General features: G+C 47.9%; 1 protein-coding gene across 4 annotated transcripts in view; it reads right to left on the minus strand.

Annotated features, from left to right (window-relative positions):
* Positions 1–13,210: 13,210 nt before the first annotated feature.
* LOC135507585 (F-box/WD repeat-containing protein 7-like) overlaps positions 13,211–19,582 on the minus strand; it is a 214,837-nt gene continuing 208,465 nt past the window's right edge. For all 4 annotated transcript variants that reach the window (XM_064927119.1, XM_064927117.1, XM_064927116.1 and 1 more), the window contains one exon: positions 13,211–15,915. In XM_064927119.1, coding sequence (XP_064783191.1) covers positions 15,647–15,915 — 269 coding nt within the window. In that variant the 3' untranslated portion in view covers positions 13,211–15,646. The remainder of the gene's footprint in view (positions 15,916–19,582) is intronic.

Raw genomic sequence — 19,582 nt, forward strand, 5'->3', positions numbered from 1 at the left:
TCTCTCTCTCTCTCTCTCTCTCTCTCTCTCTCTCTTCCCCTCCCTCTCTCTATGTACCTCAGGCTTCTCCTGTCTCTCTCTCTCTCTTCCCCTCCCTCTCTCTATGTACCTCAGGCTTCTCCTGTCTGTCTCTCTCTCTCTCTCTTCCCCTCCCTCTCTCTATGTACCTCAGGCTTCTCCTGTCTCTCTCTCTCTTCCCCTCCCTCTCTCTATGTAACTCAGGCTTCTCCTATCTCTCTCTCTCTCTCTCTCTCTCTTCCCCTCCCTCTCTCTATGTACCTCAGGCTTCTCCTGTCTCTCTCTCTCTCTCTCTCTTCCCCTCCCTCTCTCTATGTAACTCAGGCTTCTCCTGTCTCTCTCTCTCTCTCTTCCCCTCCCTCTCTCTATGTACCTCAGGCTGCTCCTGTCTGTCTGTCTCTCTCTCTCTCTTCCCCTCCCTCTCTCTATGTAACTCAGGCTTCTCCTGTCTGCCTGTCTCTCTCTCTCTCTTCCCCTCCCTCTCTCTATGTACCTCAGGCTTCTCCTGTCTGTCTCTCTCTCTCTCTCTCTCTCTTCCCCTCCCTCTCTCTATGTACCTCAGGCTTCTCCTGTCTCTCTCTCTCTCTCTCTCTATGTAACTCAGGCTTCTCCTATCTCTCTCTCTCTCTCTCTCTCTCTCTCTTCCCCTCCCTCTCTCTATGTACCTCAGGCTTCTCCTGTCTCTCTCTCTCTCTCTCTCTTCCCCTCCCTCTCTCTATGTAACTCAGGCTTCTCCTGTCTCTCTCTCTCTCTCTCTTCCCCTCCCTCTCTCTATGTACCTCAGGCTGCTCCTGTCTGTCTGTCTCTCTCTCTCTCTCTCTCTTCCCCTCCCTCTCTCTATGTAACTCAGGCTTCTCCTGTTTGCCTGTCTCTCTCTCTCTCTTCCCCTCCCTCTCTCTATGTACCTCAGGCTTCTCCTGTCTCTCTCTCTTCCCCTCCCTCTCTCTATGTAACTCAGGCTTCTCCTGTCTCTCTCTCTCTCTTCCCCTCCCTCTCTCTATGTACCTCAGGCTTCTCTTGTCTCTCTCCCTCTCTCTCTTCCCCTCCCTCTCTCTATGTACCTCAGGCTTCTCCTGTCTCTCTCTCTCTCTCTCTTCCCCTCCCTCTCTCTATGTACCTCAGGCTTCTCCTGTCTCTCTCTCTCTCTTCCCCTCCCTCTCTCTATGTACCTCAGGCTTCTCCTGTCTCTCTCTCTCTCTTCCCCTCCCTCTCTCTATGTACCTCAGGCTTCTCCTGTCTCTCTCTCTCTCTCTCTCTCTCTCTCTCTCTCTCTTCCCCTCCCTCTCTCTATGTAACTCAGGCTTCTCCTGTCTCCCTCTCTCTCTCTCTCTTCCCCTCCCTCTCTCTATGTACCTCAGGCTTCTCCTGTCTCTCTCTCTCTCTCTCTCTCTCTTCCCCTCCCTCTCTCTATGTACCTCAGGCTTCTCCTGTCTCTCTCTCTCTCTCTCTTCCCCTCCCTCTCTCTATGTAACTCAGGCTTCTCCTCTCTCTCTCTCTCTCTCTCTTCCCCTCCCTCTCTCTATGTACCTCAGGCTTCTCCTGTCTCTCTCTCTCTCTCTCTTCCCCTCCCTCTCTCTATGTACCTCAGGCTGCTCCTGTCTGTCTGTCTGTCTGTCTCTCTCTCTCTCTCTCTCTCTCTCTCTCTCTCTCTCTCTCTCTCTCTCTCTCTCTCCCCTCCCTCTCTCTATGTACCTCAGGCTTCTCCTGTCTCTCTCTCTCTCTCTTCCCCTCCCTCTCTCTATGTACCTCAGGCTTCTCCTGTCTGTCTGTCTCTCTCTCTCTCTCTCTTCCCCTCCCTCTCTCTATGTACCTCAGGCTTCTCCTGTCTCTCTCTCTCTCTCTCTCTTCCCCTCCCTCTCTATATGTAACTCAGGCTTCTCCTCTCTCTCTCTCTCTCTCTCTCTCTCTCTCTCTCTCTTCCCCTCCCTCTCTCTATGTACCTCAGGCTTCTCCTGTCTCTCTCTCTCTCTCTTCCCCTCCCTCTCTCTATGTACCTCAGGCTGCTCCTGTCTGTCTGTCTCTCTCTCTCTCTCTCTTCCCCTCCCTCTCTCTATGTAACTCAGGCTTCTCCTGTCTCTCTCTCTCTCTCTCTCTTCCACTCCCTCTCTCTATGTACCTCAGGCTTCTCCTGTCTCTCTCTCTCTCTTCCCCTCCCTCTCTCTATGTACCTCAGGCTTCTCCTGTCTCTCTCTCTCTCTCTCTCTTCCCCTCCCTCTCTCTATGTACCTCAGGCTTCTCCAGTCTCTCTCTCCCTCTCTTCCCCTCCCTCTCTCTATGTAACTCAGGCTTTTCCTGTCTCTCTCTCTCTCTTCCCCTCCCTCTCCCTATGTAACTCAGGCTTTTCCTGTCTCTCTCTCTCTCTCTCTCTCTCTCTCTCTCTTCCCCTCCCTCTCTCTATGTACCTCAGGCTTCTCCAGTCTCTCTCTCCCTCTCTTCCCCTCCCTCTCTCTATGTAACTCAGGCTTCTCCAGTCTCTCTCTCTCTCTCTTCCCCTCCCTCTCTCTATGTAACTCAGGCTTTTCCTGTCTCTCTCTCTCTCTCTCTCTCTCTCTCTCTCTTCCCCTCCCTCTCTCTATGTACCTCAGGCTTCTCCAGTCTCTCTCTCTCTCTTCCCCTCCCTCTCTCTATGTACCTCAGGCTTCTCCTCTCTCTCTCTCTATCTTCCCCTCCCTCTCTCTATGTACCTCAGGCTTCTCCAGTCTCTCTCTCTCTCTCTTCCCCTCCCTCTCTCTATGTAACTCAGGCTTTTCCTGTCTCTCTCTCTCTCTCTCTCTCTCTTCCCCTCCCTCTCTCTATGTACCTCAGGCTTCTCCTGTCTCTCTCTCTCTCTCTCTCTCTCTCTCTCTCTCTCTCTCTCCCCTCCCTCTCTCTATGTACCTCAGGCTTCTCCTGTCTCTCTCTCTCTCTCTCTCCCCTCCCTCTCTCTATGTACCTCAGGCTGCTCCTGTCTGTCTCTCTCTCTCTCTCTCTCTCTTCCCCTCCCTCTCTCTATGTAACTCAGGCTTCTCCTGTCTCTCTCTCTCTCTCTCTCTTCCCCTCCCTCTCTCTATGTACCTCAGGCTTCTCCTGTCTCTCTCTCTCTTCCCCTCCCTCTCTCTATGTACCTCAGGCTTCTCCTGTCTCTCTCTCTCTCTCTCTCTCTCTCTCTTCCCCTCCCTCTCTCTATGTACCTCAGGCTTCTCCAGTCTCTCTCTCCCTCTCTTCCCTTCCCTCTCTCTATGTAACTCAGGCTTTTCCTGTCTCTCTCTCTCTCTCTCTCTCTCTCTCTCTCTCTTCCCCTCCCTCTCTCTATGTACCTCAGGCTTCTCCTGTCTCTCTCTCTCTCTCTCTCTCCCCCCCCTCTCTCTATGTACATCAGGCTTCTCCTGTCTCTCTCTCTCTCTCTCTCTCTCTTCCCCTCCCTCTCTCTATGTACCTCAGGCTTCTCCAGTCTCTCTCTCTCTCTCTTCCCCTCCCTCTCTCTATGTAACTCAGGCTTTTCCTGTCTCTCTCTCTCTCTCCCTATGAACCTCAGGCTTCTCCTCTCTCTCTCTCTCTCCCTCTCTCCCTATGTACCTCAGGCTTCTCCTCTCTCTCTCTCTCCCTATGTACCTCAGGCTTCTCCTGTCTCTCTCTCTCTCTCCCTATGTACCTCAGGCTTCTCCTGTCTCTCTCTCTCTCCCTCTCTCCCTATGTACCTCAGGCTTCTCCTCTCTCTCTCTCTATGTACCTCAGGCTTCTCCTCTCTCTCTCTCTCTATGTACCTCAGGCTTCTCCTGTCTCTCTCTCTCTCTCCCTATGTACCTCAGGCTTCTCCTCTCTCTCTCTCTCTCTCTCTCTCTCTATGTACCTCAGGCTTCTCCTGTCTCTCTCTCTCTCTCTCTATGTACCTCAGGCTTCTCCTCTCTCTCTCTCTCTCTCTCTCTCTCTATGTACCTCAGGCTTCTCCTGTCTCTCTCTCTCTCTCCCTATGTACCTCAGGCTTCTCCTCTCTCTCTCTCTCTCTCTCTCTATGTACCTCAGGCTTCTCCTGTCTCTCTCTCTCTCTCCCTATGTACCTCAGGCTTCTCCTGTCTCTCTCTCTCCCTATCTCTCCCTATGTACCTCAGGCTTCTCCTGTCTCTCTCTCTCCCTATGTACCTCAGGCTTCTCCTGTCTCTCTCTCTCTCTCTCTCTCCCTATGTACCTCAGGCTTCTCCTGTCACTCTCTCTCTCTCTCTCTCCCCTATGTACCTCAGGCTTCTCCTGTCACTCTCTCTCTCCCTATGTACCTCAGGCTTCTCCTGTCTCTCTCTCTCTCTCTCCCTATGTACCTCAGGCTTCTCCTGTCTCTCTCTCCCTATGTACCTCAGGCTTCTCCTGTCTCTCTCTCCCTCTCTCCCTATGTACCTCAGGCTTCTCCTGTCACTCTCTCTCTCTCTCTCCCTATGTACCTCAGGCTTCTCCTGTCTCTCTCTCTCTCTCTCCCTATGTACCTCAGGCTTCTCCTGTCTCTCTCTCTCTCTCTCTCCCTCTCTCCCTATGTACCTCAGGCTTCTCCTGTCTCTCTCTCTCTCTTCCCCTCCCTCTCTCCCTATGTACCTCAGGCTTCTCCTGTCTCTCTCTCTCTCTCCCCATCTCTCCCTATGTACCTCAGGCTTCTCCTCTCTCTCTCTCTCTCTCCCCATCTCTCCCTATGTACCTCATGCTTCTCCTGTCTCTCTCTCTCTCTCCCCATCTCTCCCTATGTACCTCAGGCTTCTCCTGTCTCTCTCTCTCCCTATGTAACTCAGGCTTCTCAAGTCTCTCTCTCTCTCTCCCTATGTACCTCATGCTTCTCCTGTTTGTCTCTCTCTCTCTCCCCCGCTCTCCCTCTCTCACTATGTATCTCAGGCTTCTCCTGTCTCTCTCTCTCTCTCTCTCCCTATGTACCTCAGGCTTCTCCTGTCTCTCTCTCTCTCTCCCTATGTACCTCAGGCTTCTCCTGTCTGTCTGTCTCTCTCTCTCTCTCTCTCTCCCCCTATGTACCTCAGGCTTCTCCTGTCTCTCTCTCTGGCCTCGTCATCCCTATCTCTTCCTCTCTGTATCTCAGGCCTCTCTCTCTTTCTCCTCATCGCTTATTTTCTGTGTACCTCAGGCTTCTCCTGTCTCGCTTTATTTCTCTCTCTCCCTTCCTGTCTCTCTGCTCGAGTTGTGAGCTGTGTTCCAGAAGGGTTTGCTCTGCCCTAGCTGTGCCTGTGGCGCTCGCCTCTTCAGGAACTGTCAGTAGCACTGTTTCCCTGCCAAGGCATAGAGGGCAAAGACACACACACACACACACACAGGTGCATGCATAGACATGAACGCATGCACGCGCGTAAGGTCACACCCTGTTCTTACATTTTTAAGACAAGCATCGACCCAAGAGTAATATAGTGTACAGTACAAACCCACACAAACACTTACCAGTGCAGTCACGCACTCACCCACTGAAACACACACACAGACACACTGCAGTCTGACCAGTCAGGTAGAGAATATTGAGTGAGTAATACAAATTTGAGGGGGAGAACAAAATAGACGACTCATTTCCTCTATGACACACTCATGTGCTGACCAGCTGGCAAGTGTCTTCCCTGACAGTCTGTAATACCTTTCTAATCTCAATTGGTCTTACCTGGTTAAATAAAAAACATGAATGTTTCATGCAGACCGAGTTTCTGTGCCCAAGAACGCCAAGGTAACCGGTCTGAATTACTATCACCACGTAGCACTCACATCTGTAGCCATGAAATGCTTTGAAAGACTGGTGATGGCTCATATCAACACCATCATCCCAGACATCCTGGACCCACTCCAATTCACATACCGCCCCAACAGGTCCACAGATGATGCTCTTGTTAACGTCTTGTTAAGCACATGACCAAATTAATTTCCCCCTGGTGGGATAATAAAGTTGATCTGAATCTATTGCACTACACACTGCCCTTTCCTACCTGGACAAAATAACACCCATGTGAGAATGCTGTTCATTGACGACAGCTCAGCGTTCAACATCATCGTGCCCTTCAAGCTCAACAACAAGCTAAGGACCCTGGGACCGAACACCTCCCTCTGCAACTGGATCCTAGACTTGCTGACGGGCCGCCCCCAGGTGGTTTGAGTAGGCAACAACACATCAGCCACGCTGACCCTCAACACAGGGGCCCCTCAGGGGTGTGTGCTTAGTCCCAACCTGTACTCCCTATTCACCCACGACATCATTAAGTTTTCTGACGACACGACGGTGGCAGGCTTAATCACTGATGAGGAGGCAGCCTATAGGTAGGACAACCTCTCCCTCAACGTCAACAAGACAAAGTAGCTGATCGTGGGCGACAGGAAACGGAGGGCCGAGCACACCCCCATTCACATGGATGGGGCTGAAGAGAAGCAGGTCGAGAGACAACACCTCTCCCCCTCGGGAGGCTGAAAATATTTGGCATGAGCTCCAAAAGTTCTACAGCTGCACTATTGAGAACATCTTGACTGGCTGCATCACCGCTTGGTATTGCAACTGCTTGGCATCCGACCGCAAATCAGTACAGAGGGTAGTGCCGATGGCCCAGTACATCACTGGGGCCGAGTTTCCTGCCATCCAGGACCTCTATACCAGGCGGTGTCAGAGGAAGGCCCTAAGAATTGTCAAAGACTCCATCCACCCAAGTCTCTGTTACCACATTACAAGCGGTACCGATGAACCAAGTCTGGAAACAACAGCACCCTGAACAGATTCTACCCCCCCAAGCCACAACACTGCTAACTGGTTAGTGAAATAGTTAACCAAATAGCTACCCGGGATATGTGCATTGACCGTTTTTGCGCCAACTTTTTTGTCTCATCACATACGCTGCTGCTACTGTTTACCATCTGTCACTTTATTCTTAGTTATATGTAGATATCTACCTCAATTACCTCGTACCCCTGCATATCAACTGGTACTGTTTACTATCTGTCACTTTATTCTTAGTTATATGTAGATATCTACCTCAATTACCTCGTATCCCTACATATCAACTGGTACTGTTTACTATCTGTTACTTTATTCTTAGTTATATGTAGATATCTACCTCAATTACCTCGTACCCCTACATATCAACTGGTACTGTTTACTATCTGTTACTTTATTCTTAGTTATATGTAGATATCTACCTCAATTACCTCGTACCCCTACATATCAACTGGTACTGTTTACTATCTGTTACTTTATTCTTAGTTATATGTAGATATCTACCTCAATTACCTCGTACCCCTACATATCAACTGGTACTGTTTACTATCTGTTACTTTATTCTTAGTTATATGTAGATATCTACCTCAATTACCTCGTACCCCTACATATCAACTGGTACTGTTTACTATCTGTTACTTTATTCTTAGTTATATGTAGATATCTACCTCAATTACCTCGTACCCCTACATATCAACTGGTACTGTTTACTGTCACTTTATTCTTAGTTATATGTAGATATCTACCTCAATTACCTCATACCCCTTCATATCAACTGGTACTGTTTACTATCTGTCACTTTATTCTTAGTTATATGTAGAGATCTACCTCAATTACCTCGTACCCCTGCACATCAACTGCTACTGTTTACTATCTGTCGCTTTATTCTTAGTTATATGTAGATATCTACCTCAATTACCTCGTACCCCTACATATCAACTGGTACTGTTTACTATCTGTCACTTTATTCTTAGTTATATGTAGATATCTACCTCAATTACCTCGTACCCCTACATATCAACTGGTACTGTTTACTATCTGTCACTTTATTCTTAGTTATATGTAGATATCTACCTCAATTACCTTGTACCCCTACATATCAACTGGTACTGTTTACTATCTGTCACTTTTTTCTTAGTTATATGTAGATATCTACCTCAATTACCTCGTACCCCTACATATCAACTGCTACTGGTACCTTGTGTATATAGTCAAGTTATTGTTACTCATTGTGTATTTCACTTTTCCATTATTTCTCTATTTTCTTTCTCTGCGTTTTTGGGAAGTGCCTGTAAGTAAACATTTCACTGTTCGTCTACACTGGTTGTTTACTAAGCATGTGATTTGACCTTAATTATCAAACACACAAGGTTCTCTCATGGACAGGTGGTCCTCCATCATCAGATGCTGTGACTATACAGATCAGTGTGTGTGTGTGTGTGTGTGTGTGTGCCCTCCCTGTGGCAGCATGTCCCCTGCCACTCTCCACCCACGCACAGTAGCGCTGTACAGATGGGCTCTGGTGTAGTGCGAGTGTGTATGCTCATTTCAAGTCCCCCACACTGAGAGAACACACACACCTCAGCTTGCTGTTCCACCTCCAAGTTCTCAACTCCAAAGGTCAGTCAAACTAAACCAGGTGGGTGGACTGAACAGTCCAATAACTACTCAAACTAAATGAGTAAACATACTGTGTCTGTGTTCCAAACCATTGGTGATTCTGAAATGAATCAGTAAACATACTGCTGTGTCTGTGTTCCAAACCATTGGTGATTCTGAAATGAATCAGTAAACATACTGTGTCTGTGTTCCAAACCATTGGTGATTCTGAAATGAATCAGTAAACATACTGCTGTGTCTGTGTTCCAAACCATTGGTGATTCTGAAATGAATCAGTAAACATACTGTGTCTGTGTTCCAAACCATTGGTGATTCTGAAATGAATCAGTAAACATACTGTGTCTGTGTTCCAAACCATTGGTGATTCTGAAATGAATCAGTAAACATACTGTGTCTGTGTTCCAAACCATTGGTGATTCTGAAATGAATCAGTAAACATACTGTGTCTGTGTTCCAAACCATTGGTGATTCTGAAATGAATCAGTAAACATACTGTGTCTGTGTTCCAAACCATTGGTGATTCTGAAATGAATCAGTAAACATACTGCTGTGTCTGTGTTCCAAACCATTGGTGATTCTGAAATGAATCAGTAAACATACTGTGTCTGTGTTCCAAACCATTGGTGATTCTGAAATGAATCAGTAAACATACTGTGTCTGTGTTCCAAACCATTGGTGATTCTGAAATGAATCAGTAAACATACTGTGTCTGTGTTCCAAACCATTGGTGATTCTGAAATGAATCAGTAAACATACTGTGTCTGTGTTCCAAACCATTGGTGATTCTGAAATGAATCAGTAAACATACTGCTGTGTCTGTGTTCCAAACCATTGGTGATTCTGAAATGAATCAGTAAACATACTGTGTCTGTGTTCCAAACCATTGGTGATTCTGAAATGAATCAGTAAACATACTGTGTCTGTGTTCCAAACCATTGGTGATAGACTAGAGGACATCTTGAGAGCAGCTTAGTTTGACTGTGAAATTAGTTCATGTATCTCAGCCCTAGAGTTGTTCTAGATGGGATTGTTGGAAAGCAGGTCACCATAACCGTGTGTGTGGCGGTATACCCAAGTAGCCTAGCTCCCATCCTAGCTCCAAATGTTACTGCACTTGAGGGCTTTTGGAAAATAGAGCAGATGAATTGAGAAAATCCACTCTTTCCCTCTCCGTATGTATGCCAACCATTATGCCCAGTTCTAGATATGCCAGAAGGCCAAGGTCGTCCCTTGTGCGCCAATCAATCATGAATCCCAACAGATCAAAGAGGCTATAAGCCAAGCTGGAGACCGACGGTTACTCTCCTGAGATTAGTGATGCCTGGCATGCCACTGGGTTTACTATCAGCCATGCCTGCCACGCCACACAAGGGAAGGGAAGCGCACGACTGAATATGAATGTGTTGGAGCCTTCACATGCAATTGTTCTCAAAATCTAGGCCCTATTCATTAGGTACCAAACAGAATAAAACTGATTGAAACAGGGAGGGACAACCTGAAGTTCTCCAATAAGAAACGCTCGGTTTAGTCTTCTGTTGCGAAGTATTTTGCTACCGTGTGCCCTAATGAATACGGCCCGCCTTGTGACTCGTCTCATTGTGCGGTGCTCTATCAGATGTGATGTGACCCTCCATCTTGTCTTTCCTGAACCCAAGAAGTCAGAAACTCATTCTAAAAGGCCAATTAGAGAAATGACAAATCTACCAAGCATCACAATGGGGTTTTCAATATCTTGTTAGAGTCCAACCTTGCCAGGGCAAAAAGAGGGGGAGGTCAGGACAGTCAAACACACACCTCTGGTTTCCCAGCAACAAGGGAGTGTTGGGTGGCGATTACCCTCATGTCAACCTCAGTGTGTGTGTCGTGTTCATTCACAACTGGTCTCCATAGGGCCTCCCTAGGTGACAAGATGAACGACTAGCACGTCAGCTTCAGTGTGTGTGTCATGTTCATTCACAACTAGTCTCCATAGGGCCACCCTAGGTGACAAGATGAATGACTAGCACGTCAGCTTCAGTGTGTGTGTCATGTTCATTCACAACTAGTCTCCATAGGGCCACCCTACGTGACAATATGAACGACTAGCACGTCAGCTTCAGTGTGTCCTGTTCATTCACAACTAGTCTCCATAGGGCCACCCTAGGTGACAAGATGAACGACTAGCACATCAGCTTCAGTGTGTGTGTCCTGTTCATTCACAACTAGTCTCCATAGGGCCACCCTAGGTGACAAGATGAACGACAAGAACATCAGCTCCCAAAGGAATCAGGGCTATATGATTCTCTATTTATTCCCGCCTCAAATGGCTCTGAGGAACTACATCATGTTCACTTTATGGAGCTCTGCTAGTTAGCACTTTCCCCACGAAGGAAAGATACCCAACCCCCCACTGGGGTCTCCCCTGCCTGGGTAAAATAAGTATAGCAGGGCCCCTTAGATGGAGGCTAGCTACGGAGCTGTGTAGCATAGAGTTAGCCTAGCCTAGCACTGGCCAGTTTACAGGCCCTGGTTTTGAGCATCTCCTGGCACTAGTAGACGAGTGATAGAACTATCCCTGCAGGGCAGGATTACTGAACAAAGGGACGAGAGGGAGCAGGGATCCTCCTTCCAACCCCTCCATCCCAACTCCTTTACATTAAACCCTTCATCTTTTCCCCCTCCTCCACCCTGCAAACACAAGACCTCATCCCCCCATCAAAACCAATCTATATCGCTGTAAAACAGTAGCTCCCCTCCCCCTTACCTTCCCATCAAACCTTTCCAGCCCCATCTCTTATTTTATCACCCCGAGCTGGGTCTAGCGATGTATCCCAAATGCACCCCATGCCCTGCAGAGACCCATGAGCCCTGGTCAAAAGTAGTGCACTATAAAGGGAATAGGGTGCTATTGATCTCTCCTGTTTATTTTACCACCCCTGGCTAGCACGCCAGGCTAGGTTTTGTGTGAGTGGATGGGAATAGGATCCATCCATCAATGGGCACTGGCTGCAATGCATATATGCAGAGTGAATTACAAGGCAGAGAAATGAATCCTGCCTGGGGGGGTAGAAGGTAGATTAATAGCTAATAACTTGAAGGAATAGAGCCGATTCATCACATCCCAAAATGAAGTGCTTTAAGAGTGGCTGTGGATATACATCAGTGTCTTGTAATGAAGCTACTGTATCTTTGCTATCCACTCAGAAACCTGTCGGCCGCAACTTCCATTGGTTGAAACGTACCTGCAGGGAGCCTTTTCAGAATTAATTTTCATTGCGTGTTACCTTTAACTATATATCCTGTCAGTAAAATGAGTGTAGAATGTATGAAACTTGTTCCAGTGCTGTTGCCGGTCTTATAACTATAAATGGTGTTGTCTTGTCTTTATAGGTATGAAACTTTGAAGCCCAAACATTACAAAAACCTTTCGAGATTCATATCAGGAAATATCACCAAATCTTACTAAATTGCACTCAGGCATATAAGAGTACATCTATCTTCCCCCCTGTACCCAAATCATCATTCTTAAAAAAAAGAAAAGAAATCCCAACTCCAACCACAGTCTGTATGCATCACGACTACAGTCTCAGATGGAATAGGCATGAAGGGATACTTCACCTACAGTCTGTATGCATCACAACGACTGCAGTCTCAGATGGAATAGGCACGAAGGGATACTTCACCTACAGTCTGTATGCATCACAACAACTGCAGTCTCAGATGGAATAGGCACGAAGGGATACTTCACCTACAGTCTGTATGCATCACAACGACTGCAGTCTCAGATGGAATAGGCACGAAGGGATACTTCACCTACAGTCTGTATGCATCACAACGACTGCAGTCTCAGATGGAATAGGCACGAAGGGATACTTCACCTACAGTCTGTATGCATCACAACGACTGCAGTCTCAGATGGAATAGGCACGAAGGGATACTTCACCTACAGTCTGTATGCATCACAACGACTGCAGTCTCAAATGGAATAGGCACGAAGGGATACTTCACCTACAGTCTGTATGCATCACAACGACTGCAGTCTCAGATGGAATAGGCACGAAGGGATACTTCACCTACAGTCTGCATGCATCACAACGACTGCAGTCTCAGATGGAATAGGCACGAAGGGATACTTCACCTACAGTCTGTATGCATCACAACGACTGCAATCTCAGATGGAATAGGCACGAAGGGATACTTCACCTACAGTCTGTATGCATCACAACGACTGCAGTCTCAGATGGAATAGGCACGAAGGGATACTTCACCTACAGTCTTCTTGCCTTCACAGGCTGTCATTGTAAAATAGGAACTTGTTCTTAACTGACTTGCCTAGTTAAAAATAAAATATATCTTTTTAGAGAACCTTTTATACTGCAGCCTGAACAAGAAAAGGAGATCTCTAGCCAACATGCAGATGAGAAACCACAGCCTTAAAACTGGAAGTTGCCTAAATATACGAACCACTCTGGATTTCAACAGTGCAGACCCATATTAGATGTCCATAGTGGAACACAGTGAAGTTGAGAGGAGGTAGTCGATGTTCCCATAGGAATACATTAGTTTTATATGCGAACAGGTTCTAATGTGGAGGTCAAGTGTTGAATAGCAAAACGGGATACAGAATGAAACTAGTGATATAGGTGCGGTTAGGCGCTTCTGTCGTCACGGTAAATTAAATACTATGGAGACTTCCGACACCACAAGTGACACTGGCGTGTAGAAGAACCAAGCACCAGTACGCTACTTAACCATGACTGTAGTTCCGTGAACCTCATTTGTTCAACATGCTAGTGTTCTCAAACTTTATCTCTTACATGTTTTTCGTGGTTACCGGGTTTAATTTGCGATGCGAATGTGTTGAAACGTGCGCCAAAGACAAAGTACTTGAAAGTATTCCCCTCAGTAATGTAATAAACCGAAGAGGTTTTATTGAACACATAACACAGTGAAAAACAGACAACTGAAATGCTTGAAATGAAAAAAAAAAAAACGAAAAAAAAAAAAACGCACATTTTATTGCACTTAAGTTATAAGAAAATAAAAATTCTAAGTTGAATCAAACAAATACACAATCCCTTTCAGGTTTTTTTTCTCTGTCTGTTTTCTTTTTGCCAGGCAGTTGCATGAATGAACTGAAAAAATAAAAACACCTGTTGCATCTGATTTCTCAAACCAGATCATAAATTAAAACATTAAAAAATAAAACGAGAGAGGAGAAAGAACAAGATTGTTTTTTTTTAATATACAGTGTTAAACCACTTTCACAGTTCTGCTTGAGTTGTGTGTGACTCCTTTCTTGGGAGATTGAGTTTAACTAATTGTTTTGGCTGCAATGTTCTGTTCTGTTCACTTGAAGCCAGGTTGCCTGTAGGTACTTTTTCCATTAACAAACCATTAGACTGCTAACTGCTACTCCTAGCTAGCCAGCGCTTAACAGTTCGACTGTAACGTGTAATGTGTCATATTCATAACACTAAGACTGTCCTGCCTTCTACTGTAGTTGTCAGTTTGCGCCCATTCAGCAATGTTGCTTCAAACATTTGAATGGAAACAAATCACATATGGATGGACAGTTCTCTTTCATTCACTCTTTAAAAAAACAAACAAAACAAATTTGCTATTTTCTTTTTTCTCTTTGCCAGTCCACACAGCATCTAGACAGTTCCCCACAAAACAGGCTTGAAAGCGCTTTGTCCCAAGGAATGTGTTAACAATTTGCCCAAAAACACACACACACACACACACACACACACACACACACACACACACGCACATTACACCCTATCGTTTAGCCTAGGCAGGCAGACCTGTCTTTGTCCAACTCTCTCTCCTCTCAGCCTGGCTGAGGCATGTTTGGCTCAAAGTTTCAGTGGCAGAAACAAAACCACGGTTGTTATTGTCATGTTTCTCTCTCTCTCTCTCTCTCTTTTGTGTGTCGTCTGTTTAAAACATTAGAAGAGTCCATTTTGGAATTTAGTCTGGGACTAAAACGTCACAGCCAGTAAAAGTTCCATCTTTATTTCAGTTTTATCTAGCAGCATAAATACAGTTTACCCACTGGGAAAACAGTACTGGGAGGGAGGGAGGACGCTATTCCACACGAAGCGCTCCGAAAAGAGAACCCCAACCCCCCCCACGTAAGAACCAGCATTGAGGAACCAACCCAGCCAGACTCATTGAAAAACAAAGGACAGCATCGTGTCTAAATCTGGAGATGTCTCCAGACTTCAGCTATGAAGAAGAAAAGAAGAATGTAAAGAACAACCCAAACAGAAAATAAAACGTGGTGAGTTAACAAAAGCAAAGAAGTGAGTGGAACAGGTTAATACTGGGACTTGTTGCTGTTGGCAACAACAGGCAACCAAAAAACAAACGAACAACGAAAATCCTTGTCTTTGAACTGATTGAAAGAACATAGCTACAAAAGGAAAGCAAATTCACAGTTGTACGTGTGCTCCTATGTGTTTTTGAAGAAATCAAACCCTGGAACTAAAAGACTGAAGAACAATAAGACTGGAACAAACAGAGAACAGGATATAGGGCCTGATGTTATAGGCTCATACCTGGTTTGGGGACCAATCAGATTCTTGGCATGTCGTTTCTCTCATTCTCTCCCCGACGACAAGAACCTTACTTAGCTAATATTGTGTGTCTGTGTGTTGTCATAAAAACTTTTTCCAATACACTTAATTTCCTCAGATGAGAATTTGATGTTTCCCTGTGTCTTTGCCTTGTATACAGTGTTGTTTTTCTATTAAATAGTTGGCGCTTTATGTGGGGGATAAAAAATGATATATCTTTATACATCGGAACAAATGCTTGCGTCAGGCTTGAGTGAACAAGTCTCTGTTTTTTTTGCGAAGAAGCTGCTTCTAAAGCCGCAGAGTTATTTCTTCAAGAGTTCCTGTCTTTCTTCTCTTCCTCCTTTATTGGACGAGTCTGTTCCTCCCCCTCTTCTTCCTCTTCCTCCCAGTCTACCGCAGAGGTGCGGGCAAGCCACACCCCTGTTCCAAGCCACACCCACTTCCTACCCCTTCTGATTCGGACCCCACCCCCTTAAGGTGGGAGGGGTAACAAGTACGGGTGCTGGCCGGTGAGGTTGGCGACTGTGGCTTTGTCAGAAACGGCCACTGACGGGGGGAGGGGAGAGGCAAGGAGGGGGGTTGAGGGTAGGGTGGGGCGGGGCTGTTTCTGAGTGTGGGAGTGAAGAGTTTAGGGCACGTTCACCCTCGATGTTGAGCCATCTCATCCTCGTCTCCCTTTAACCCTCCTCCCCTCCCCTCACTTCTCCCCATCTCGACCATTTCCCCTCCTCTCCTCTCACTTCATGTCCACGTCAAAGTCTAGCACCAGTAGTTTTGTCTCCTCGGTGCCGTTGCGGCTTCCCACGGCACACACCAGCTTGGTGTTGGAGGCGCGGATACGCCACACCACCCCGCCGCTGCCGCCGCTCTCCAGCGTCACCAGGTTGCGGATGAACTCGCCCGTCTTCAGGTCCCACAGCTTCACCGTGCCGTCGTCCGAGCTGGTGATGACAAAGTTCTTGTTGAACTGCAGGCACGTCACGGCGCTCTGGTGCTTGTGGGGACCTGGTGGTGGAGAGGGGGAGAGAGAGAGGAGAGGGGGAGAGAGAGAGGAGAGGGGGAGAGAGAGAAGAGGGGGGGAGAGAGAGAGGAGGGGGAGAAGAGTGAGTGAATGTGTGAAAGAGATAAATAGCTAGTTTCTCCATTTCACTGTAGTGTCCCTTTAACGTCTACTTCCCCAGAGTCAGATGAACTCAGATACCATTTTTGTGTCTCTGAAGTTGCTAACTAGCATTAGCACAATTAATTGAAGTCGATGTGACTTGCCTCAATTGCGCTAACGCTCGTTAGCATTGGGTGGCGAAACTACCTCTAACTTCCTTCATACTGGACACAGAGACATAAAAATGGCACCAACGAGTTCATCCGACTCTCGGAAAGTAGATGAAGGGCCCAGTTGACAAAATCCCGTAATATCCCTTCAAGAACGTAGAGAGAGGCAGAGAGTTAATTGGACTCAACGAGTGAGGGGAAAAAAAGGAAACCAACAAAGAGAAAAGGCGTGATAGAAAGAGATCATTGGTTGCGAGGTAATTGGTGGAAGACCTGGTAAACCTGGTAGAGAAGGTAAACACTATACTGTTTATTTCTGGAGTGTGTTAAGGCAGGGGAATAAGGCACCCTGCCTTGTCCTCGTCTGCCATGGAAATCCTGGGCTAGTAGAGAGGAGCCCAGGGCATAGAGCTGTCACCATCTACAGCTGCTGACTGCAGCCTTCTGGCACTACAGCGGTGTGTGTGTTGTGTGTATGTGGTGAGTGAGGCAGCATCACCCATTTGGTATGCAGATTGGAGTGTCTGTGGCTGTTGCCTCCTCTTCCGATGAGATGCCCCTGTGTGTGTGTGTGTGTGTGAATGACTAATATTCCCTTAGGATATGCAGATGATAAATCCTCCACAATAACACTATTAAAACAAACACAGAATCACAGTTTGAAAGATGTGGCTGGCAAACATTAAAATACCTTCTAGCAGTTATTCCACAAAACTCTAAACAGTGAGTACTAATCAGGATGAAATCTCTAATATGATGAACTACAGTCCACAATGTGTTCATTATGAATGCAAAATCATTCATTGTATGAAGTGCACTAGGAATTGTGTTCATTAGCCTACCAACATATCTCATTTGAACAGAGCTCTAGTGGCAGCCAGCAGTGTCAACCCTCATCCCCTCCCTTCGTCTGGCTCTAGTGTTTTCAAAGGGCTAGACATTTTGCACTGCGCGTTTCTCGCAAAGATTGGACAATGTACCCAGCCAACCCCCACATCTCTCCCCCATTTCATTTCCACAACAAAGCAGCTGTCTACATCGTTACCTATCCTCTCAGCGTAAGTACCTCATCTGTGTCTGCCAGTGAGTTGCCTGTTAGGCTATTGTCTTATCTAAATGCCCTAATGAATGAATGGCAGAAATTGCCCATTGACCCAATTACATGACCTACATAATCCCGGCACCCCACCCCCCTCCATACCCCCTTAGCCTAACGTCACACCCCCCTTGTCATGCCCCTCATCCAGGCTCGCCGACAAGACAGGACCTGGGCCGGGCTCCCCGACAAGACAGGACCTGGGCCGGGCTCCCCGGCAAGACAGGACCTGGGCCGGGCTCCCCGGCAAGAAAGGACCTGGGCCGGGCTCCCCGGCAAGACAGGACCTGGGCCGGGCTCCCCGGCAAGAAAGGACCTGGGCCGGGCTCCCCGGCAAGAAAGGACCTGGGCCGGGCTCCCCGGCAAGACAGGACCTGGGCCGGGCTCCCCGGCAAGACAGGACCTGGGCCGGGCTCCCCGGCAAGACAGGACCTGGGCCGGGCTCCCCGGCAAGACAGGACCTGGGCCGGGCTCCCCGGCAAGACAGGACCTGGGCCGGGCTCCCCGGCAAGACAGGACCTGGGCCGGGCTCCCCGGCAAGACAGGACCTGGGCCGGGCTCCCCGGCAAGACAGGACCTGGGCCGGGCTCCCGGCAAGACAGGACCTGGGCCGGGCTCCCCGGCAAGACAGGACCTGGGCCGGGCTCCCCGGCAAGACAGGACCTGGGCCGGGCTCCCCGGCAAGACAGGACCTGGGCCGGGCTCCCCGGCAAGACAGGACCTGGGCCGGGCTCCCCGGCAAGACAGGACCTGGGCCGGGCTCCCCGGCAAGACAGGACCTGGGCCGGGCTCCCGGCAAGACAGGACCTGGGCCGGGCTCCCGACAAGACAGGACCTGGGCCGGGCTCCCCGGCAAGACAGGACCTGGGCCGGGCTCCCCGGCAAGACAGGACCTGGGCCGGGCTCCCCGGCAAGACAGGACCTGGGCCGGGCCCCCCGGCAAGACAGGACCTGGGCCGGGCTCCCCGACAAGACAGGACCTGGGCCGGGCCCCCCGGCAAGACAGGACCTGGGCCGGGCCCCCCGGCAAGACAGGACCTGGGCCGGGCTCCCCGACAAGACAGGACCTGGGCCGGGCTCCCCGGCAAGACAGGACCTGGGCCGGGCTCCCCGGCAAGACAGGACCTGGGCCGGGCTCCCCGGCAAGACAGGACCTGGGCCGGGCTCCCCGGCAAGACAGGACCTGGGCCGGGCTCCCCGGCAAGACAGGACCTGGGCCGGGCTCCCCGGCAAGACAGGACCTGGGCCGGGCTCCCCGACAAGACAGGACCCCATCCACTTTTCTTCATCCCTCATCCTCCTTTCAATTCAATTACATTTCAATGTAAGGGGCTTTATTGACATGGGAAACATATGTTACATTGCCAAAGCAAGTGAAATAGATAACAAAAAATGAACCCACAAAAGTTACAAAAGAATAAAGACATTTCAAATGTCATTATGTCTATATACAGTGTTGTAAAGATGTGTAAAGATAGTTCAACTACAAAAGGGAAAATAAATATAGGTTGTATTTGTTCTTCACTGGTTGACCTTTTCTTGCAGCAACACATTACAAATATTGCTGCTGTGATGGCACACTGTAGTATTTCACCCAACAGATATGGGAGTTTTATCAAAATTGGGTTTGTTCTCAAATTCTTTGTGGGTCTGTGTAATCAGGAAAATGTCTCTCTCTAATATGGTCATACTTTGGCAGGAGGTTAGGAAGTACAGCTCAGTTTCCACCTCATTTTGTGGCCAGGTCTGCCTTCAGTGGCCTCTCTCAATAGCAAGGCTATGCTCAATGAGTCTGTACAAAATCAAATATTTCCTTAATTTTGGGTCAGTCACAGTGTTCAGGTATTCTGCCACTGTGTGGTCTCTGTTTAGGGCCAAATACCATTCTAGTCCGCTGTTTTTTTGTAAAGTCTTTCCAACGTGTCAAGTAATTATCTTTTTGTTTTCTCATGATTTGGTTGGGTCTAATTGTGTTGCTGTCCTGGGGATCTGTTTGTGTTTGTGAACAGAGCCCCAGGACCAGCTTGCTTAAGGGGCTCTTCTCTAGATGTATTTCTCTGTCGGGGAAGGCTTTGTTATGGAAGGTTTGGGAATCGCTTCCTTTTAGGTGGTTGTAGAATTTAACGTCTCTTTTCTGGATTTTGATCATTAGCGGGTATCGGCCTAATTCTGCTCCGCGTGCATTATTTGGTGTTTTACGTTGTACACAGAGGATATTTTTGTAGAATTCTGCATGCAGTCTCAATTTGGTGTTTGTCCCATTTTGTGAATTCTTGGTTCGTGAGTGGACCACAGACCTCACAA

This window comes from Oncorhynchus masou, chromosome 21 (genome assembly GCF_036934945.1).
Source record: "Oncorhynchus masou masou isolate Uvic2021 chromosome 21, UVic_Omas_1.1, whole genome shotgun sequence".
Classification (NCBI taxonomy): Eukaryota; Metazoa; Chordata; class Actinopteri; order Salmoniformes; family Salmonidae; genus Oncorhynchus; species Oncorhynchus masou.